Below are 24333 nucleotides of genomic sequence, written 5' to 3' on the forward strand. Positions count from 1 at the left end.
TGCTGTCAATCACTGCTGATCGGTCAGAACGGTCCAGTCCCCCAATGTGTAAGGGGCAGCTGCTCAGAGAAGCAGCTGCTGGGGAAAGTAAAGTCGCGATGTTCCAAATATCGATAGCCTGATTAATCGATGACCAATATCAATGTTAATGTTGTGTTTCAAAATTTTTTTTTTTTTTTTTTTAAATTGTGTTGGATAAGTATTAAATAGATGTTCCTTACCTAATTCAATCATTAATAGAAACTATCAATTTCTGAGCGGTGTTTGGAAATATAAATAGCCAGTTAAGTGCAATGATGAATCATGTGAATAAAGTGTATTAGCATGTTGCATGGTGGGTCAGAAAGAATAAGGACTATTATAGTGATTTTGGTTGTCTCTAGTGGTAGATTTACCAAAGTGAGTTTTTAGAAATGGAGATGTTGCCCATAGCAACCAATCACATTCTACTTAACATTTAACTAGCACCTTCTAAACGATTTTATCTAGAATCTGATTGGTTGCTATGGGCAACATCTCCACTTCTAAAAACTCTCACTTTAGTAAATATACCCCTTATTCTTGTTCTAGCAGAATGCTGCAGCATGGATAAAGAATAGGAACTTGCAAAGGTGAAGCGTCGGAAGACTGATGATACAAAGGGAAGATATATTCATTGTTGAATGGCATGTGAACATTTACAATGTTATTAGAAGCAATAAGATTTACATTTGAGATTACAGGATGCGAGTTGTCTTATTTTGTTATAATGTACCCTTACCTAAACATAGCGGAGTCAGAAATGTTATGGAATGAACCATTATTGATGAGAATGTACCAAATACATTTATTAGAACAAATGACATCACTAATGTTGGGCATACACAGCCAGATAAAATGTCTGTCAGACTGACAGACATTTTATCTGCCCGGCTGCCAGCCGCAGATGTCGCTGGCATACACTGTGAGAGAAATCTCACAGTGTATAGCCCGACATCCGCGCTCCGCCCCCGGGGGAGGAGACATTTCCCTGTTCCTTCCGTAGGAAGGAACACAGGAAATGTCTGTCTGTCGGCCGCGCTGGGTATTCACTGCCCGATGCGGCCGACAGTTACCGGGTAAATATCGCGTCGGACGGGCATGCTGGAGAATCCTGCATGCCTGACCGAGCAATATTTAACCCTTCATCGCCCCCCCACACGCTACAATTATCGGGGCGATCCGCCGATATCAGGTGGATCGCCCCGATAATTGTAGCGTGTATGGCCAGCATAAGTATGAGGAACTTTGTAGCAGAATAATAATCCAGCTAACACAATGATTAGTTTGTAAATGAACAACCATTAAACAGTGCCATAGCAGGGCTCCTGTATACCCTGGTGTGGCACCCCCCGCAATGTCATGGCGGCACACATCAAGTGCCGAGGAAGCAGCCAGGTAGTAGGTAGGTGTTTCCCGGGAGAGTCCTAAAGATGCCTTATCATGGAGCAGGGTGCCTTTCTACACACCCCTCTCTAGGCAAAAATAGTGTGGCAGGGTGCAGTAAGGGTAGTACCTGTGCTGCCACCTTGGTCTTGCACCCTGGGCATCGGTGCCAGGCACACAACCTTGTTACAGCCCTGCCATTTGGGCAAGAAATGTATTGCATATTCGGGTTAAGCAGCAATTCTGCATGACACAGACATTATTAAAGCTCAAATTATAACGATGAAGGTGAAAAGATCAAGGGGTCTATGTAGTAAGCTTTGACGGAGATAAAGTGGACGGTGTTAAAGTACCAGCCAATCAGCTCCATGTCACAGGCTGTGTTTGAAAAATACATAGAGAACCTTGGAGGAACCTGGTAAGTCTGTTGTGCTCCCCAGAGTCAGTTCATAATACATTAACATTTTAGAGAAGAAAGAAAAAAAGGACTCTTTTTGGGGGAATACATGTACGTTTACAGAAAATTGGCTAGTTAAATTTGCCGCTAAACGTAACTTTTAATACAGTCAGGTCCATAAATATTGGGACATTGACAGAATTTTCATATTTTGGCCTCTATTCACCACCACAATGGCTTTGAAATGAAACAAACAAGATGTGCTTTAAATGCATACTTTCAGATTTAATTTGAGGGTAATTACATCCAAATCAGGTGAACGGTGTAGGAATTACAACGGTTTCTATATGTGCCTCCCACTTTTTAAGGGGCCAAAAGTAATGGGACAAACTAAACAATCCTAAATCTAACTTTCACTTTTTAATACTTTGTAGCAAATCCTTTGCAGGCAATTACAGCCTGAAGTCTGGAACGCATAGACATCACCAGACGCTGGGTTTCATCCCTGGTGATGCTCTGCCAGACCTCTACTGCAAATGTCTTTAGTTCCTGCTTGTTCTTGGGGCATTTTCCCTTCAGTTTTGTCTTCATCAAGTGAAATGCATGCTCAATTGGCTTCAGGTCAGGGGATTGACTTGGCCATTGCATAACATTCCACTTTTTAGCCTTAAAAAACTCTTTGGTTGATTTTGCAGTATGCTTCGGGTCATTGTCCATCTGCACTGTGAAGCGCCGTCCAATGAGTTCTGATGCATTTGACTGAATATGAGCATATAATATTGCCCGAAACACTTCAGAATTCATTCTGCTGCTTTTGTCAGCAGTCACATCATCAGTAAATACAAGGGAACCAGTTCCATTGGCAGCCATAGATGACACTACCACCACCATGCTTCACTGATGAGGTGGTATGTTTTGGATCATGAGCAGTTCCTTTCCTTCTCTTCTCTTCCCATCACTCTGGTACAAGTTGATCTTTGTCTCATCTGTCCATAGGATGTTGTTCCAGAACTGTAATGGCTTTTTTAGATGTTGTTTGGCAAACTCTAATCTGGTCTTTCTGTTTTTGTGGCTCACCAATGGTTTGCATCTTGTGGTGAACCCTCTATATTCACTCTTGTGAAGTCTTCTCTTGATTGTTGACTTTGACACATATACACCTACCTCCTGGAGAGTGTTCTTGATTTGGCCAACTGTTGTGAAGGAGTTTTTCTTCACCAGGGAAATAATTATTTTGTCATCCACCACAGTTGTTTTCTGTGGTGTTCCAGGTCTTTTGGTGTTGCTGAGCTCCCTGGTGTGTTCTTTCTTTTTAAGAATGTTCCAAACAGTTGATTTGGCCACACCTAATGTTTTTGCTATCTCTCTGATGGGTTTGTTTTGATTTTTCAGCCTAATGATGGCTTGCTTCACTGATAGTGACAGCTCTTTGGATCTCATATTGAGAGTTGAGAGCAACTGATTCCAAATGCAAATGTCACACCTAGAATCAACTCCAGACCTTTTACCTGTTTAATTGATAATGAAATAACGAGTGAATAGCCCACATCTGTCCATGAAATAGCTTTTGAGTTGATAGTCCCATTACTTTTGGCCCCTTAAAAAGTGGGAGGCACATATTGAAACTGTTGTAATTCCTACACCGTTCACCCGATTTGGATGTAGTTACCCTTAAATTAAATCTGAAAGTCTACAGTTAAAGCACATCTTGTTTGTTTCATTTCAAAACCATTGTGGTGGTGAATAGAGGCCAAAATCTGAAAATTCTGTCAATGTCCCAATATTTATGGACCTGACTGTATATCTAATAAAAAAACTAGCAAAATAAACACAAATATACACAGTAAAATGTGTTTGAAAAATGGCAGGTAGGAGCTGGTTGGTTGGCACTTTATCTCTGTTCACTTTATTTCCATCCAAGGCTTAGTAAATAGACCGCCAAATGTGATACATATCTATCTAAACTTAATACATACTAAATAAAAAATAAAGAATATTTACCTCGATTTGTTTGTTGATTAACGCTCGCCCCATATTTAGCCAAGTCTTTCACAACTTCAGTGCGACCCAGAATGCAGGCTACATATAGCGGGTTCCTGCCCAGTAAATCTTCCTCTAGAAGCAGCTTGTTTCCTCGCTCATGTTGAACATCAACTGGATCTTCAAAGATAGACTGTAGGCCTTGTACATTCCCTTCCAGAATACACAGAAGCACTGGATTGGCCTGGTTTAAACGGTCTAAGCAATCCATCCTATTTATCTTTTCTGTATCTCCAGTGAACTCCACAAGGTTTCACTTCAATAATGGAAAATATAAACATTGAACATGTGATTAGGTCCACTTAATGGTTAGGAAAGAAAACCAACATTTTGTCACATTTTAGCCTCTCTAGCTGTGAAGGAGAGCGTACATTTGTTTCTTTATTTTCAATTATTTTTGTAGAAAAAAAAATAGATAAGGGTGCATAAAGCAAAAGGGTACGGTGGGGGGCAGAACAGGTAAGGGTGGTAGGAGGGGAGCTTTGTAAGTGAATATCAGGTGGAAGCCATGTGGTCTTCCATGTTTTTGAAGGTTCTTTAAAGTTAGAGGTTTAGGGAGTTAGGATCATTCCTGGTCCCATCTAACGCAGAGCCCTCTCCACCTCTCAGAAAGTCATGCCACTGACACCGCTTAAAGTAGAAGATGATGCAGATGTTGAGTACGTATGTTAAAGTTGAACTTTATTTTAGTTATCTTAGTTATAGCGGGGCAAATGTATGAAGCAGTGCTAACCCTGTTTTACCTTTGTTTTCACTGAACACTGTAGTTTTTACAGCTTCTCTAAAATGTATACGGCAGGCCATGAAGAAATCACAATTCTCCAGTAGTGTCTTCGGCTGCTATCAATAATGCTGCCGCCACAATGTTATGAGCACTTGCTAAGCACAACAAGCAGAGCTTTTCATCGCTTGCCCACTAACACATATCATCATCTAAGGATAACTCTATGGTTACTTCCTAGTCCTACTGCTGGAAGATCCACGCGCATGCACTGCCCATTCTGAATGAGCTCTCACGGTTTTGATAGATCTCCGTAAGACATCCCTTATTGCTAGCACTAAGCTGATGCGATACCTGCGGATAGGGATGACTGGAGTGGTGCTACACCCTGCTCTGATGGATGCTAGCGATGAGAAAAGAGACAATGTAATACATTGGGATACATATGCATAAACTTCCAAAACAGAGAAGTGGAGGTATTGCCCATAACAACCAATCATTTTCTAGAAAGCAGTACAGCTATTAAAGCTTAAATATGATTGGATGCTATGGGTAACTCCTCCACTTTAATTTTTAAAATCTTTAATAAACTACAATACACATTGACCACAATGGGGAGGTAACGGATTCTTCCAGTTCAGGGCTAGGACCACTCGTTGCAGTAAGGATGTGGTACAACACATACAGTAGTTACTGTGCTTTAGCGTATATTAATGCATAGGGTAGGTCCTTACAAAAAATGGCAACCATTAACATTAGGCTACAAGTTTGACTGTTTTAATCAAAATATGAACCAATATAACATATGTTTTATTATGCACGTTATATACATAAATACTGAAAACAATTGTGTTATCATTTTTTCTGCTAAACTTCTGCTTGGTTTAGCTTCATTTATGTCTTAAATTAATTAAAGGAATGAGGACATTGGCATTGCTTAATTACATATGGCAATTCTGTGTGTAACGTTTTTACACTGGACAAAGTGCACCTTGAAATACACTTACGGAGATAATTGCTATTAAAAGTTATACAATGAGACCCGCTCTCTAATCACTATGAGGTAATGCAAAAGCAAGGAATGATTCTCCAATTCTATTATGCCAACCCATGCGATTTGGTAGAAGTCTAAGCACACCTGCAGACCTATCAAAAGTAAATAGAGGAGAAATACAACAGTTGCCCTAAACAGCGATTTCTGAGATCAAGATAGCTCAAGCCAGACGGAACCTATTATACTACTAGTTAAGTGGTATTTCTGAAAAGGAACGGTGGGCCTGATTCAGCATTGCATGTAATTTCAATGCTGAATGGAGATTCCCGATGGTCGGGAATCTGTGCAGGAGCCGGACCCCTACTGCACATGCCCAGTATGGGTCCTCCCTGCCTGTTTCTGTTCGGGAGGGGGAGGGAAGAGGCCAGGATCTCCGTCGCCTGATGTAGATTTCCTGGCCTCTTTCCATATCTGCAAAGGCTGGCTTGCGTGACCACCCATGGTCACTCAGCCAGCCAGACCCTGCAGCGCCAACCTGGCTGCCACCTCCCGGAGGGGGCAGATAGAAAGTCGACAAGTAGCTTAATAACCTTGACTAGAGCTGCAGCACATAATTGCAGTGCAGGTTATCACTCATTTTATTTAATGTACAAAGTCACAAATGAAGCAGAATGGAGCTTGGCGTGAGAACAAGCAGCGGCTGCTGCAACAAAGCACTTTGTATACAGATTCGGACACATTCGAACACAGATGTACAAATATCGCACATCAAATTGATCACTGCAGTCTAGCAAAGTAGTTTTGTCACTTCCAGTTGTTTTATTTTTGCGATTAAGCCGCACATTTGGAGTGTGCCTGGGACCAGGAGCACCGAGAGGAGCTATTTGGCGCAACTGAAGCCACAGTGTATGAGGCCACATCTGTATGTATATATGCCTTTTGCTATTCACAATATATGGCAAACAGAGGCATCTTTAAATACACTAATATTGAATTTTTGACAAAGGACACATAGCTGCCTGAAATGTTGTTGTATAAAATATGCTGTATGCTTAACTAAACACTTTTGGTGTTTGGAATCTGATCCTGGAGAGCTGTTTTCCTCTTGTGAACTACATTATTACTATACCCTGGGATCCTACTTTTCTATAGGTTTTAGAGTGCCCACCCCCTGTCTATAATATAGAATATAATATATATATATATACACATATATCTATATATATAACGCCTATTTTTCCATCTTCACCTACCTCCTGTCAAAAACGGCCTTCACCACTGACTCTTCAGGTAGAGAGGCCCACCGGGGATTTCCCCTATAATCCTGTGGGTCAATCTGACCCCTATCCTGGTGATGTATAATAATATACACAGATACCTGCATGCCTGTGAATGTTTTTATCTTCTTGATAAGGCAAAGCCGCGTAACACCCTGCAGAGACTATGGGGCATATTCAATTAGGTGCGAAAAGTCCCGTACTTTTCGCATGTCGGACTTTTCGCCGACATCGCTGGTTTTCCATGCGGAAAAGTATCGCGCTAGTCCCCGCTTATCCCTGTATTCAATTAGAAATCAGCGAAAATGGGACCCGGCGAATTCGGACCTGGCGAAAAGTCCTGTCAGATTTGGGGAAGTCAGCCTGAAACCCCCCAAAAGATGCACTGACATTGGGGATCACTATAGATACCCCCGAATAGGACTGCTGAAGGTATCTGGGGTACTTAAATGACCTCAATAGCTGCTACTTAGCGTCTTTGCAGAAGTGGTGAAGAATAGCATTTAGCATTATTTTTTTTTGCCGAAGATTAGTCCCAGCAAATTTGGGGTACATGAAAATGGGTGCTAGCATATTTTAAAACTGCTAAAGTGAAGTTTTAAAAAACTTACAAAATCCACCTGCCGCTACCACCTGCAAACTTAAAAACACCTGGGGAACACTTGGGGACCCCCCTGGAGTCTATTTCACTAGTTTTTAAATTTGTCCCCAACTTTGGACTTTTTCGCCCCCTTTTTCAAAGTCATTTTTTGGGGTGTTCTTAAGTATTTTTTACTCAGTGTACCTTTGGGGAACTGTCCAAAGGGTGCAGGGTGGTTCCCGCAAATTTGCACCCCAAAACCCCAATTCTGCACTTTTTATGGACAGCTTTCATAGGCAAATCTTTTTCGCCTATTCCAATGCATTGACTTTCCATACTGGCGAAAAGTATTTGGAACTGAGGGTCTCATTCAGACCCGATCGCGAGCGCAGGATGCTCGCAAGCGGGTCGATGGTACCCAAATGCGCATGCGCACGATGGAGGGAGCTCCGTCGTGCGCATGCGCGAGACCCGAATAACGACGGCCAAGCCGTCGTTATGGGTCTCGCACTAAAGGGGGCGTGCTGTCGATGGTGACTGACAGCACGCCCCCTTTGGTGGGCGTGGTTGCCAGACGGAGGCGTTCCCATGGGAACGCTTACCGTCTGGGTCCGGCCCCACTGACATCACTAGTGATGTCAGTGGGAGTGATTTTGGCTCTGATAGAGCCAAAATCACTCCAGGGCTTGCGGCAGCGAGACCCTACCGCAGGGTCTCGTCGCAAGCCCGATGGTCGCCATGGTCTTGACCATCGCGACCATCATCATGGACGCTCGCATAAGCTGTGGGTGGTAACCCACAGCTATGCGAGCGTCCAAAAGGCCACTCCAAATTTAAATAGGACGGCCCTGATTCAGAGCGAGCGCTCTGGTCAGAGCGTCCGGCTCTGAATCAGGGCCTGAATACGGGGATGTTTTCACCAGGCGAAATGATGTCACCGGCGATACTTTTCCACTGACTTTTCACACCTAATTGAATATGCCCCTCTATGTACTTAATCCAATTAGGAGGGAGTTTGCGACAGTGAGTTTGTTTAATGAAAATGTGGACATTGCACGAATACGTGCACCCTATAAATGGGACATCCAATTATAAATGGCAATTGCTGTAGTTGCATCGAGGGTGCCCAACTTTTCTACTAAATGCGACCTGGGAGAAAAGCATAAAAAATTGGGGAAAACAACTCCACTCCCTCCACACGGATCTGCGGATTTTCCTTCCTTTTCTTCTGCTCAGGGGGCTGCGCACAAAAAAACGCAAGTATCCTCTGTAAAAATATGCGAGTTTGGAATTGGATTGCACATGTAAATCGTAGTGCGAGTACTCCGTAAATATGCCTACACACTTGGTGATTTTTTAAACGATTTGCCCAATTCCGATGAATCGTGATGACAAATCGTGTAAAATATGCCCAAATCATGAGTTTCCACTCACGATCACGATGCCGATGCGCGTACCCACTGGTTGTACATCTCATCTTCAAATCTGCCATGCTGTCGGGCAGATTTGCCAATCTCATGCTGCCGATCCATTAGGCGATTAAACCTAGCGATTGAGCGATAACGACCGTCGTTATCGCTCAATCGCTTGGTAATCGCTCACAAATCAAGCAGTTTAATGTAAAACGACCAGCGATGCGCGTGCTCGCTGGTCGTTTTTGACATCTATAGTCGCCCATACATGCTGGTAAACCTGACGATCACGTCAGTCCCAGCATGTACGGAGATGATAGATGTGCCTACACAGAACGACTGAATGCTCAGTGTAGGCACATCACAGACATAAAAACGACAGCACGATTAAAATGTTGTAATCGTGCTGTCGTTTCTATGTCATGTAGTGGATGGGCAGCATTAAGGGGCCTATCCATTTAACGACATGAATGTCTGAACGTCTAGCGTTCAGACGTTCATGTCGCTAAGGTGCGTGCACCGCACTGAAAGACGTTCACTGAACGTCTTCAGTGCAGGAGCCCAACCTCCCTATCTATTAACATGCCGAACCTGACGACCTTCGTCAGGTTGACGGGCATGTTCGATAGTCGGGGTCAGCAAGGACCCAGCGTGCACACACATCGCTGGTCCTTGCCGGTTATCCACTTGCAGACTTTCTGCAAATTCTGACCAAAACCTCCTGGTTTTGGTCGCATCGTGCAGAAAATCGGCAAATGGATAGGCCTGGCACGATAGATCGTTTGTCACATTGGACAGTTTTTTTTATGCTGGCCATACACGGGGCGATTTGAAAACGTACAACACCTCTGTACGTTTTCAAATTCAGCCCGATGCATCGCATGCTGCTGTGAATGATAAACGATGCATCTTACAAGATGCTTCGGTTACCTATTTAGCAGCATGATGGAACGTAGTTCTTATGGTTTTGCCATAAGATCTACGATGCCGATGTACGACGGCGGGGACGCGCATCGCCGTCGTACAGCATGCCAAACCACACACGATGTGGACGATTATTCGTTACAATCGATCGAAATCGTGCACATCGTCTAAAAAATCTTACCGTGTATGTCCAGCCTAGAATGGCTTTCAGCAGCCAACTCGCACCTAATTGGATTGACCACCCATGCATCTAGACTAGAGCTTTTCTTATGTCAAGTGCTATATATGACAGTGAGTGACATGCTTTATAAATTGTCCCCGTGTCCCAGCTGCCAATATTACATGTGACACATACCCACGGCCCCGGAATCTAGTATCTACCACCACTCTCCGAGTCCCAGACTCCCACCTCCTCCTCTCCTGGTCAGTGCAGCAGGGATGCGCTGCGGGCGGGGACTACACACTGTAACTAGACGCGTTGCTACGGAGACCACGTCTCTACCGGAAGTGCGGGTCAAGCCTCGTTCTAGCTGGGCGGAGAGGGATATGTGCGATGCTGCTTTCCCCGGTGACACAGCTTCTGCTGCTGCCCAGCGTCACTAGCATGGGAGGGGGACGGTGACACTTCCGCTTACACAGCTATATGGGACTACGCCGGGTATATAGGGTGAGAAGAGGCTGCAGGTAATGGTGAGAGATAATAATACAATGTATATATGTATGTGCGTCTAATTATGATCGGTATACATGTATATGAGCGCCCCTATATATACATACTGCAATGGTGGAGCTGTCAGTATATTACCTAGGCCACTGGTACCTTAGCCCCTTCTTATCAGCCATAAGCCAATGCTATAACATGTGACTCCTCTGCTATCCTGAAACTACAAGTGGAGAGCCATAAGTTGTCTATGTCCTCTTTATAGGGGTTGACCACTGTCACAGGGCTCATTGAATTGCTAGTACATTTCCACGTGTAACATTTACTATACATAGGGCGGAATTCAATTCTTTATAGCCGCTATCGCGCCCGACGGAGCTATTCAATTCTTGCTCCTGTTGGGCACGATGAGCTGCCAGCGCTACATTTCAGCCCCAGGGGGGTGAGAGCTGAAATATGCGAAAAGTGACATGTTTGGGCGCCCAAACATCACTTTTCGCGATCGCGCCCAGCACTTTGGTCGGGTTTAGCTGCTTTACGCGGCTAAACCTGACCTCTATGGGTGCGAACAGCACGAAAATCTTGGACAATTGTATAGCGGCCCGCGATCTCCTGTCACTTTAGACGGTAGATGCGGGCCGCGAATACAATTGAATTCCGCCCATAGTGTCATTTCTAACTGGTTTCTTTCTCTCCTTTTTACATTGTGTTGTTCTATAAACTACAATGGCTTATTTATCAGACATAACACTGTTCCCTATTGCAAAGGGTTTAGACAAGGTGCAGAGTATGGAACAAATTAAGTGCGAGTGGACCTGCCAATGTGGTTCAGCAAAGCCCCCAAGCTGGTGTGGCCACGCCCCCTAGAGCGGTCTTGGCAGCGTGGCATCTGAATGGGGCCTCAGAAGTCAAATGTGATCTGGCCACATGTGTAGGCTTCGCTTACTATCCCTTTAAACCGGAACACTCATGAATTATACAGGTTCTGTGGCTGGCAGACTTCAAGCCTGGATTTCACATGGTTTTAATGAGCCACAGAACCTGTGTAATCCATGAGTGTCCCAGTTTTAAAGGGGTGATGCATTAAGCCAACACATGACCTCTTTGTACCGGTGCCCTACTTTAATGGCTGTCCATGTTGTAGATAATGATCAAGATTTTAAATATCTTCCTTTAGGACCTGGTTGAGCGTTTTGCCCAAGTAAGTTTTGCAAACAAATCTTGCATTTTTTTTCTTGCACTGCGTATACAGCTGAGCATGCGATACTATGGGGGATTCAGAGTTCTATGCATCTCTGCATGTGTCTGACTATGGGTAACAGTGCGGAAACTTAGCTTTCACAAGTAAGATAAGTGTTCTGAAGACATGTGGTGGGCATGTAGGCGGAATAGTGAAATATGCAGAGATCCATCTGACTGTGCACTGGTACTGATGATGGCTACCTTCTCAAGTGGCTGGTTGGAGCTTTTGCACCCTTATAGAAGTATACAACTCTGAATGCAGGAAAAGATTCATTTATTTCCTAACAATTAATGAGGCCAACTGGCGTGTAACTCTGAATCAGCTTTTAGTATGAATTTGCTCCGTCAGTCAAATTCATTATCATTTCATTAACTAAATGGGAATTCCGTTGTCTGTGATTTCTGCGAAATACCAAAACGCCAGCATATCGCAGCTGCCAATATACTCAATTTACCGACAGACGTGCATAGGAAAATTAGCGATGTTAGGGCCTGATTCAGCAACAATTGCAGAAGTGAATTCGCAAGGAACGCAGCTGCGAAAATATGCTAATACTTGCCAAAGCTCATCCGGCATAAAGACTCCCCACTACCGCGTTCTCATATCCGTCCACTGACACTCTTCTGCGTAAACATCGGTACCATCGACGCACATCAGGCAGTCACGTTGCATTTACCACAGATATGACCAGCTGCAGACATTACAAGTCTCCTCGCACACAGACTGCTCTCATGCAGCGTATGCAATCAGTGGCTAATTTATGCACGCCTATGAAACAGCATACAGACACACCTGCATTTTTCTGACCACCCCACCGTTACCACCCCGAAACGCTGACCTCCTGTCACTCACTTTGCGATGTATTGCTCTGTGTGTCCGTAATTGCAATGCGATTGCGCAATGCCAAACAATCCTCTGTGCGTCCGTAATCACAATTGCGTTCACTACTGAATCATGCCCTTAGTCTACTGCAATTCTGAAAGACGTGTATGTATACATCGTGGTCTCACATGGCCGAATATCAAATTCCACTGAATCAGAAAATAAATGCAGTTTTTGAAATCTATTGCACTTACCTGAACCATTATACACAAGCTGTGAACCTGTTGATGCTGCGGATACCTTGCTCATGGGATTCTCCAGCACTACTCTGGATACGTAATGATATGCAGAGTTTATTTTTCCTGAACATATATTGCATGTTGATGCAGGATTTCCCTATTAAGGGGTCTATTCATGTATGTTAGTGGTTCATGTGTGATATGTTTCTTTATATATAGCTTCAGTTCAATGTGATATATAGATGTTTTCTGTTGTAATTCAAGCATACTTTAGGGCGAAGGGAAATTATAGAGGCGGCCGACGATCCTGTCTTCCCCTGCGGTCCTCTGATCATCCGTGGTATCAGAATGGAGGCGGGGTCTGCACATGCACCGGCGTCTGTTAGCAGGTCTTTTCTCCCCATCGCCAGTGTCTGACATCTGCTTCTGTTTGTGCATGTGCCGGTGTCTGAGACTAGCAGGTCACCTACTGCAATGGATGCTGGTCAAGAAAGGGGGTGGAACAAGTGCAGTACACATTACGCCATCCTGAAATGGCGAATCTGTACACAATAGTGAAACGGAAATCTGTGCTTTGCGTTCTTCTCTAAATCACTCTCCTACTACTGTATGGGGAACCGATCCAGCCGTGGTGTGGGGGCGCCGCTGGAGATGTCATCAACTTCTCCATGGTAACCCCCTTCCTGAATAGAATGAAGCAGTGAAAAGCCCTGTTTTCAGTTAGACAGGGCTCTTCTATTTCATGAATAGACTCCTAAGTGCATCTTACAAATTCTGTAATTTTCTTACCTTGATGGCTACTTACACGTAGCAATCATCCATCAGCATAGACTTTAAACGCCCACTGTAACAATTTGAAATGTTTAGTAATGTTTGTGTCTGTCACTGCAGATTTTATGCATAGTAAATTTCCTTTTTTTATGTGTATTGTCATTCAGATATATTAGTTATTCTATTTTTCCTGTGTTAATAGCCTGTTCCGTTAAGCCTGTCTATATTTGCTATTACATCCTTCACAAGAGTTTTATTATAGCAGCTGTTATTTCTGTTCTATAATTGAGTGAATTTATGCACCTCATTAATATCTAAATTTACAATAGATCGGGTCATCTAAAGCTTAATTTGTAGAAATAATGATAAATTACAATTGTTCTTGTGATTACAGGTTTATGTTTTAATGTAAAGGCCCCCATACACTGCACGGTATGCGTGCCAATCCAAGGGATCGGCACAATAAAGTTACTATACCGTGCCGTGTATGGGCACGATATCGAACCTGATATCGTGCTGCGCGCTCCCACAGGGTCATACATCGCATCCCCAGGTCTTCCTGCAAAACCATCTGACCTGGGATGCGATGTACGATCCCATTCAGATGAAGAAGGGGGAAGCCGGCACATCGTGCGGTCAGCGGGGACCGCACGATTGCCAGTGGTGACAGCATGATCCGTCTGCCGACGGATCGGCAGTCGCCCTACATGGTGCAAGGCAAATCGACTAATAAATGGGTAAAAAACAAAAGTTGCAGTGCCCAATCTCTACCTGTGTGATAAAAGTGCAGTTAGTTCAGTTGGGGAACCCAGGCACACAACATACAACAAAAAAATGTTTGGCTAATAATGGAAAACTCCTTAAATAAATAACTTGTGTTCATTTTAATTTAGTATGTACATGCAGTGCATATGCCAAAACGAATGGTAATTTCTTTCTAACATTATTGGTAGAAATACCTGAAATCACTGCTTTAGAGATTAGAGAGTTGGCAGCTTCTGTATCCTAATCCACCAATTTGTACAGAGTAGTTTTTGTTACTTTGTTGTGTGAGAGGCGATTTTACACTGTCTTCTTCATTACATAAGGGTAGGGACGTCAGCAGATATTCAGATATTACCTTTCCAGGCTAATTGATTTGACAAATTAGGTTAAGTATGCAGACTAAAGTTATTTTAAATATAATATTAAGATGAGTAATTATTTTGACATTGTCACTACTTTTAAAATTAGTATTTGAATGTGGTTTGTGGTGAAAACAGATGTTTCTGGGCTGCATAGTAATAATTATTCTGGGATCCTTCTCCCAGAATAATTCTACCTTGCTGTACCAGGTAACCTCTTCTGTCTCACAGCTGTCTCCTGGGCAAGGCTGTTGAATTGCATAGTAATGCACTCCCACCTGTCACGCAGGAGTCCACAGCTCCTGTCTCCTGCCCTCAGCTTACTTTCTGATCAGTATTTGGGCACCTGGCCTACCACTATGGAAAAATTCTGTTTACTAGTCGGAAAAAAAGAAGAAGGTTCCTGAGTTGTAAAAACCTCCAATCTAAAAATAAAGTGTGTTGTGGGAACAGGAGCTGTCCTCTGTCTGACAAGTCCTCGCTGGTCAGCTATTGTGGTCCAGGGAATAGCTGTTTTGGAATCTGTATGAAATCCCGACAGCGGCTGCCAGACATGGGTGAAAATCCTGATCGTCCCCAGGTACGTATTTACTAACCTAACCTCCCCCGCCCCAACTCTAACCCTCCTTAGAGGTGCCTAACCCTAATCTTCCCCCCCCACTGCCTAACTCTAATCCCCCCTCTAAGTGCCTAAACCTAACCCCCCTTCCCTGCCGTCTAAACCTTGTCTCCCGGGGGGGTGCCTAGCCCTAAGTACCCCCCGGGGGTGCCTAACCCTAACCTCCCGATGGGGGTGCCTAATCCTAAGTAGACCCCCGGGAGCCCTAAACCTACCCTCCCCCCGTGGCTGTCCACAGTGGCGCCGAGCATCACTTCGATCGGGATGCCGGGCACTGGTCTCCCGGCGTCGGTAAAATGACAGGCGTCTAGATTTAGACACCTGTCATTTAACCCTCGCCGGGATAAAGCAGTCGGGAAGCCAGCCGTCGGGATTACGTCCGCCAGCTTCCCGACTGCATACCGCTGTTTTAGTAAGGATGCCTAAGAATGAGCAAACAAATAATATAATAAGATGTGAAAATAGTGGTATGGACAGATCGCTACTTAATTGTAAATAGCAATTTTTGGGAATTGCAGCAATATCGCACATTAATTCTACAGTATGCGACCAGGGAGAAGTGGATGAAAATGCAGTGTAATCCCACCAAAAGTGCCAAATAACAAAGCCGATTAGTATTCGAAGGCGGTTTGTGTCGTAAGCACAGTGTCGGATGTTCTTAAGTTGTCAAATGGTTGATTGTTACAGTTTATAGTAATGGGAAAAAAAAATGTTTTTCAGCAAATGAAGTCTGCGCAGAAAAATTTATTAAATGTACTTTTTTGCAAACTAGTCTTAGATCACTGAAAATGTTTTAACTCACGCCTGCAAGTTTAAAAGCATAAATGAAATACCTGCTCCACAACATTTACTTTTGAGGTTTTTTTTTTTTGTTTTTTTTTTAGAGAGATTCACGTCACAGTATTGGCCATATTGTGCTATTCCTCAGAGTGCCTGATTATTCATTGTCAAAGGTGTACCTGAGGATCTGCACTGTGGGCCTGATTCACTACGGATCGCTATTGCGATTGCAGCTGCGATTACGCACGCAGGTCCATTGCGACAAATTTAAAGTGTTCGCAAATACGTGCTAAAGCGCGTATTTTACCTGGGATTGAGCACTGGGGACTCACTTTTCAAAAGTAGCCGGGTCCCTGGGGACGCGCTGTACTGTGGCCAATCCCTGACAGCTGGCTGCAGCACAGCGTGTCCCCCCTGCAGAGAAAGACACAACGATATCTGTTATAGTAGCCAACGAGAGTCAGACTCTCATTGGCTACTGCTGCGGAAAGCCGTTCTGGGATCAAGTGTCTGATCCCAGCGTTGGTGCAGGTGCAGGCAGAGGAGATGTGTCCCCTGCGGGACATATCCGTGACCGGAAAGAAAAAGAGCTAACTAAGCTTTCCCCCGCAGCCTCTTCTACCGTACCAGTAGGCGGCCTTGGGCCACCGGTATTTAGCCCCTCCCTAGACCACTAGGGTTGTCGGGCGCTAGGCCCGTGGGATAAATTCGGGCAATAGACCTGTGGGTATATAGGCGGGCCAAGGCTTGGGCTACATAGGGGGCATTAGGCCCATTTGAATGTATCTGCCCCACAAATGGGATTGAGCACTGGGCATTAGGCCCAGGTCACTAAAGGGCAAATAGGTGGGCCACTACTGGGGGCCCACCTATTTGCTCACACCCCACAAATGGGGTGTGAGTGACCTGGGCATTAGGCCCAGGTCACTAAAGGGAAATTAGGTGGGCCACGGAGGGGATTAATGCTGGGGGCACTGCATAGGAGGGGATTAATACTGGGGGCACTGCATAGGAGGGGATTAATACTGGGGGAGCTGCATAGGGGGGGATTAATACTGGGGGCGCTGCATAAGGGGGGATTAATACTGGGGGCGCTGTATAGGGGGACTAAAGGGCATTAATGTGCGGCATCATTTGTAAGGGGTATTACTGCATGGCATAATGTGTAAAGGCCGGGCATTGCTGTGTGGCATAATGTATAAAGACCAGCATTTATCATTTGGTAAATATGCCTATTATTACCTAAAGTGTTATTCATAGTCTAACCATACTATCACTTTAAAACTGGACACTCCTGAATTAATTACACAGGTTCTGTGACTGGCTGACTTCATGCCTGGATTTCACCTGGTTTTAGTGAGCCACTGAACCTGTGTAATCCATCAGTGTCCCAGTTTAAAGGGATGATATGGTAAGCCTACTTATTCACTATGGGTTTTGTGAACACACAAGTTATATTACCTGAAAGATCATGGAGGCATTAAAACATGCATTTAAGTGGCATGTGGAGATATCTGATGCTGTTGGGGGTATCAGATGGGCATTTTTAGAGACATGTGGGGATATGTGGTGACATATGGGGAGCTCTAAAGCATAAATTATGATGGGACCCAGAAATGGTCAGGGAGGACCCCATATTTTTAAAAGGGGTTGGGTCCCTGGTACCCACATATTTTGTCACACCGCGATCACTGATGCCAATGTCTGCAATCACAAATCTGTTATAGAGATGCCCAAAGCCAGCATAGATGCCCACTATTGCTTTTGTGCATCAGTAATATCTTGCAATCCTGCGTATACATCGGTGACATCGAGTAACATCGGCCCCTCATTCACATTTACAGCAAGTCTGACCTTACCCAGAAATTGCTCACCTTGAGCAGTGAGTACACAAGCTGCGTATGCCGTCGCAGTGGCTAATTTATGCACGCCCATGCAACGGCGTTCAAACGGACAGGCACACCTGCATTTCTCCGACCACTCCTCCATCACCACCCCCAAACGCCGACATCCCATCCCTCTGTCTTCGGTGGCTTTGTATCTACGCGAGCGATCTCAATGTTAACTCGCGCACTGTGGTTCATATGCATGCGCCGTGTGCACCATCGACCGATCTGCGAGTTACAATTGCTATCCATGATGAACCAGGCTCTGTGTCCCTAATTGTTAACTTAAAAAAAAAAAAAGATTACCCTTTTTTTTATCCATGCTCAAGGGGGTGTGAGGGAAAACAAACAAACTGATTTTGCTGTGAAACTTGTCCGTTTGAAATCGAATTGCAAGAGTGGGCGGAAATAACTTTTACCCACAAGATCAAATTGCCAACCTTCATCACCGGCACATGATTGAATCGCCCCCAACGACTAGACACAACGGAAGCAAGTGTAACAGAGCCTGGTTTTCATGGGAACTTGACTCACACGTCTGCTCCTATCGTCACGCATGACCCAAATCAGAGACAGCAAGTGGCGCTGATGAGACTAGTGAGTGACCAACCTGCAGATCCATATCATTTTTAATACCTGTCATTTCCAGTGCCAAAAATGGCTAGAAATTCCAGGATCTGGGATCTCTGTATTGAAATCCCTACTATGATCTAACCAAGGTCATGTAAAAAGAGATTTATTTAAGTATGTTGCTTTTGTGCAGTGTGTTCTGATTTTCCTATCGCTCACTCTTCCAGGTGATGAAATCATAGTAGTGTAATGAAACATGTCATTTTTCAATGAATTTGAACAACTATTATTGCCCGGACCTCTCTCATCTTAATACATATCTCTGGGCCTGATTCAGCATGGAACACAGTTGCTAATACGCGTGCAATTGGCTGATTGTTACGTACTGTGTATGCATCGCAGTGCGCGAACCAGCCACAGTGACTTCAGCCATGGCCGAAAGTTTTGAGAATGACACAAGTATTGGTTTTCACAAAGTTTGCGGCTTCAGAGGTTTTAGACCTTTTTGTCAGATGTTACTATGGTATACTGAAGTAAAATTACAAACATTTCATAAGTGTCAACGGCTATTATCGACAATTATATTATGGTTAAGAGTCAATATTTGCAGTTTGACCCTTTTTTCAGAACCTCTGCAATTCACCTCAGGTTGCTGTCAATCAACTTCTGGGCCACATACTGACTGATGGCTGCCCATTCTTACCTAATCAATGCTTGGAGTTTGTCAGATTTTGTGGGTTCTTGTTTGTCCACCCGCCTCTTGAGGATTGACCACAAGTTCTCAATTGGATTAAGGTCTAGGGAGTTTCCTGGTCATGGACACAAAACTGTAATGTTTTGTTTTCCGAGCCACTTAGTTATCTTTTTGCCTTATGGCAAGGTGCTCCATCATGCTGGAAAAGGCATTGTTCATCACCAAACTATTCTTGGATGGTTGGGAGAAGTTGCTCTTGAAGGATGTTTTGGTACCATTCTTTATTCATAGCTGTGTTCTTAGGCAAACTTGTGAGTGATCCCACTCCCTTGGCTGAGAAGCAACCCCACACATGAATGGTCTCAGGATGCTATAACCATGTTTTTGCAGCAGGTACTCCAATCTTTCATGAAAAAGAAGGCCCTCCCACATTCTATACTTCAAGTTCCAGTGCCTGGAGAATATTTAAATTAACTGAGTGGACGGACAGAGTTAAAAGCAGTGACGAGCAGTAAGGTCAATGGCTGCGGAGGCACATATCATCTTTGTATTATTCTAATAGTTTTTATATTAAACGCTAGAGCATGATGGGGAGTATGATAGGGTAAAGGAGTGTGACAGTGGAAACTCTGCCTACTCTGACTTTACGTCCCTGATTAAAAGTTAAGATTAGAACCATTTTATTACCCCCTTAATTAATTTTGCTTTGTCTGCTATGATGCTCCTCAATCACTCCTCTGCAATTGCTAGAGTAAAGCTGGGTACACACCTATACAATCATCGGGCCATTCATCCAATATTGAGACAACTGTGTGTACGCTGTCCTGATGCAGGAGCGTTAGCCGATAAACGGCTTTTAACGCTCCTGCAACTGTCTGGATCGGGAGGTCGCATCTTATGTACGGTTTAATGTTTATTTGGTCGACCTCCCGATCCCCTAGAAGCCCTTACACACTGTACTATGTCTGTACCGTGTGTATGCGGCTGACGGGGTCACACTGGGGACAAACTGCACGGGACAGTTTTAACCGATCAGCCTACAATTGTAAAAGTGTGTACTCAGCTTTATTGATATAGATTGTCACCCATACCAAAGATTTAAATTACTTCCCCAATTAGTGGAACAGTGAGGTGGCATATCACATCTTCCTGCCACTACTGCTAATGAGGAGTAGCTGCTCTTGTGTTCTTCATTGCTGTTTTATGGAGATTTCTGCAGCAGGTTTCTAATTTAAAGTCCTGAAAAGCTTTTCCAAGTGGTTAGAAATGATTTAGCACACTGGGCTCCATTGCAGGTATTTTCTGGGGCAAACTTTGTAACAAAATGATCATGATATGATTGTACAATATTAAAACATAACTTTTAAAAGGTGGTAATCCTAAAAAGAGAAAAAAAAGAAACCTTAGGTTCTAGAATAAATGAAAGTATTTTAAGATACCACAAAAAATGTATTAAGGTGTTTTTTTTTACATAAAATTATGCAGACACTGCAGTTTCTGCATAATTTTATGTATTGATCCTATGTACTAATCGCACAATGCAGGAGATTTCACAGAAATCTCCTGCAAATTGCTACTTACCACTTCAGATCGCAGTCCCGATTATTATCAATGGGGACTACGATCTAACCCCTATGTACTAAACTCCAAAAAGCCAAGCTTTACGGAGTTTAGCACTGGTAGTTTACACCATCTTTAGATGGTGTAAACTACTGTCTGTCTATGGGGTCTCTGGGGCAGGAAAGATGTATCTTTCGATCTCTCCGTCGCAGCTCCCGGCCAGTCCCGGAAGCTGACACAACCACTGTCACTGTGAGTTCCTAGTAGTACATAGCCGGGATATTAAAAATAAACTATTTGTTTATGGGCTCTCCAGGCGTAGGATAGAGATCTTTCAATCTCTCTCTCTCTCTCAGCCCCGGAAGCTGACGCTGTGCGCATGCGCAGTGTCAGCTTCCCCCGGGGAAGTCTTTCACTTCAGTGACATCATTATCGTTCAATCGTGCAGTGAATATGCCGGCAACGACCAGCGATGCGCACTCCCACTGGTCGTTGTCGGCATCTGTCATCGCCTGAACATACTGCCCATTCTGACGATATCATCAGGTTGTGCATGTTCGGGGATGAGGGAGGGAGCCTGCACTGAACGACATATCATTCAGTGTGGGCACATTATCCACTGCACAGTATAATGAACGATAACTATGTCGTTCTCGTTCAATCGTTCTTTCTTCGTGTAGTGGATAATGTGCACCTTTACATCAATCAGTAATACATGCTTAGCCAAAAGTCTTTATCACCATCATACAGGGTTGCAAATTGGATTTTCAAAAAAAAAAAAAAATCAAAACTGATTTATTTAATTTAAATCAGGTTATTTGAAAAACATTTTTAATAAAAAATACTATTTAATTCAAATCCGTTTTTTGATTTTTTTTTTTTAAATCCAATTTTATGCAACCCTGCCATCATATCATGTGCCATCATATCATGTGCCAACATGATAAACATGTCACTGAAGTTTTGTTGATATCAATCCTCAAAATATGAACTGCATAATGTCTGTGATTATATGCAGAGGGGATATGGAATACTGTAAGATTTATATAGTCACTTCTACTGTAAACCCAAATTTGGGAATTCAAATGTATATAATGTTTATAGTTCATTCTGGGCATTAAGCTAAAGATGATTCAGTAAGTGCACAATAAACCCGCCCCTGAGTATGATACCATTGATCTTGGGGTTTGTATGTACTCCATTTTATATCATTGGTTTTGTAACCGTGTTTTTGAAAGCAAAAGTTTTGCGAATTTGAAAATAATAGTATTTATTAGCGTATATTGTGATTTACTTAATATGTTGGTTTGTTAGTACTTTGTATATTTTAAAATGTGTTTTAGCACAGTTGAAGCCTGGTCTCTACCTAATGGAATAAACCTAACCATCTGTAGGAAAGTTTTCCCTTTCCTCATGAACACTTTTAGAGCACTTCCGTTAATAGATCGCTGTGTGCCCATGTCACATGAAAATTACTTTTCCCTTTCAATGTTCTGTATCACTTATGGTTGTGACCACTTCTGAACACCATCCTTTAAAAAAAACAAACAAAAAAAACAAACGCTTATTCAGAAATGCTAGTGTGGCACTATCCCAAGAGAGGCACGTTTGTAACCTCTATACAGGCAGAGCAGGGGCAAAAGCTCAGATTACTTGCTTATTGACAGTTGACTTGTCCGATTTCACCTCTAATGACTGTTACAAAAAAAAGTTAAACCATCCAGCAAGGCAGATGGAGCAAAGCAGCTAGGGTCCTCTTACTCATCCATCCAGTAATGAATAACTTTTGTAAACAGTAGTTTCTGGATAGTTTATTGGAATTGGTGCGCTGTGTGGGGGAAAATCGAGCTCTTCAACTGAAGCATCAGCTCATAATTTTTTTTTTTGTGCACAGTCAATAAAAGATGTTGAGCTGAAAGAAAAAAAAAAAATATATATATATAATCTCACACACAATATTTAATATATAATTTTTTTCATGTAGTACTTTGATACGTGGTGTGGGGTTTTATTTTCGGAGACACTTGTCACACATACGTGTACGATGCAGTGGCAAAGAGCTTATGCCAATATCGAAAATATTAATATCCGCACTAAACCGATATATTGGTCTAGACCAAAGCAAAGAGGACAGGGAAGAGCGTGGGATAGGGACATGGTGGGATGGACTGAGAGATGGATGGAGGAACGTGGGTAAAGAGAGAGGGATAGGGAATGGGGAGAGCCAGATAAGGTATTGGACAGGAGGAGATAAAGACAGACAGAGGGTAAAGCCGCATATCCACTAGGCGATTTAAAATGAGTGATTGAACGATAACAGCATCGTTATCGTTCAATCGCTCCTTAATCATTCACAAATCTGGCATGAAACTGTAGAAAACGACCAGCGATGTGCGCTCCCGCTGGTCGTTTTCTACATCAGTCATCGCCTGAACATGCCGGTCAATCTGCCGATAACGACAGGTTGGGGATGAGGGAGGGTGCCTGCACTACAGGGGATGAGGAACGACTGTATGATTACAGTGTTGTAATCGTACTGTCGTTCCACTATCTGCTAGTGGATACGCACCTTAAAAGATGGGCACAAATTGAAAAGGTGGGTAACAAAGAAATAGAAAAGAAAGAAAGACTGACAGCACAACAGCTAGCAACCCAGCATACACTCCACCAGCATACGCAGCAAGAGAAGGAGAGCTGGGGAGAGGAATGGGGGGGGTCTATGTATTAATAATCGTGCAGCGATTACTAACAGTCGCCAGGGATATTTTAATTTTTAATTAAAAATGTCCCGACTATGTACTACCTGGTACTCGCAGGGACAGCGGTTGCGTCAGCTTCCAGAACTGGCTGGGGGCTGTGGCGGAGAGATTGAAAGATCTCTTTCCTGCCCCAGGAGACCCCATAGACAAACCGTTTACACCATCTGAAGATGGTGTAAACTATCAGGGCTAAACTTAGAAAAGCTTTGCTTTTTGGAGTTTAGTGCATAGGGGTCAGATCATAGTCCCCATTAATAATAATGGGAACTACGATCTGCAGTGCTAATTAGCACTTTGCCGGAGATTTCTGTGAAATCTAGGCTCGATACATAAAATGATGCAGAAACTGCAGTTTCTGCATAATTTGATGTAAAAATCAGCTTGATACATATTCCCCCGGGACAGAAAAGATGGAGGGTAGAGAGGAGACGGTGTGGGCATGGTCACACATCATTGGGGCCTGGCCTCACCTAGGAATATTGGGCCTGATTCAGAGCCGAACGCTCTGACCAGAGTGCTCGCTCTGAATCAGTGCCCTCCTCCATGAAAATGGAGCGGCCTCCTGGCCGCTCGCATAGCTGTGGATGACCACCCACAGCATATGCGAGCGTCCATGATGATGGTCGCGATGGTCTTGACCATTGCGACCATCGGGCTTGCGACGGAGACCCTGCGGTAGGGTCTCGCTGCCGCAAGCCCTGGAGTGATTTTTGTTCTATCAGAGCCAAAATCACTCCCACTGACATCACTAGTGATGTCAGTGGGGCCGGCTTCAGACGGTAGGCGTTCCCATGGGAACGCCTCCGTCTGGCAGGCACGCCCCCAGCACGCCCACCAAAGGGGGCGTGCTGTCAAT

General features: G+C 43.8%; 2 protein-coding genes across 3 annotated transcripts in view; one reads left to right on the forward strand and one right to left on the reverse strand.

The window, feature by feature from the left end:
• The window catches only part of ANKRD45 (ankyrin repeat domain 45), a 94821-nt gene extending 84589 nt beyond the window's left edge, over positions 1-10232 (reverse strand). The window contains exons 1-2 of the mRNA XM_088482187.1: positions 10105-10232; positions 3803-4097 (exon numbers count right to left, since the gene is read on the reverse strand). Of these exons, the coding sequence (XP_088338313.1) occupies positions 3803-4052 (250 nt within the window). The 5' untranslated portion in view covers positions 4053-4097; positions 10105-10232. The remainder of the gene's footprint in view (positions 1-3802; positions 4098-10104) is intronic.
• An 89-nt stretch (positions 10233-10321) lies between these two features.
• The window catches only part of KLHL20 (kelch like family member 20), a 53645-nt gene continuing 39633 nt past the window's right edge, over positions 10322-24333 (forward strand). The window contains exon 1 of one of the 2 annotated variants that reach the window (XM_088482189.1): positions 10322-10439. The gene's annotated coding sequence lies outside the window, so the exon portion shown is untranslated. The remainder of the gene's footprint in view (positions 10440-24333) is intronic. The other variant, XM_088482190.1, reaches the window with a different exon arrangement.

Source organism: Taudactylus pleione, unplaced genomic scaffold, assembly GCF_031769625.1.
Source record: "Taudactylus pleione unplaced genomic scaffold, aTauple2 ptg000017l, whole genome shotgun sequence".
NCBI classification, from domain to species: domain Eukaryota; kingdom Metazoa; phylum Chordata; class Amphibia; order Anura; family Myobatrachidae; genus Taudactylus; species Taudactylus pleione.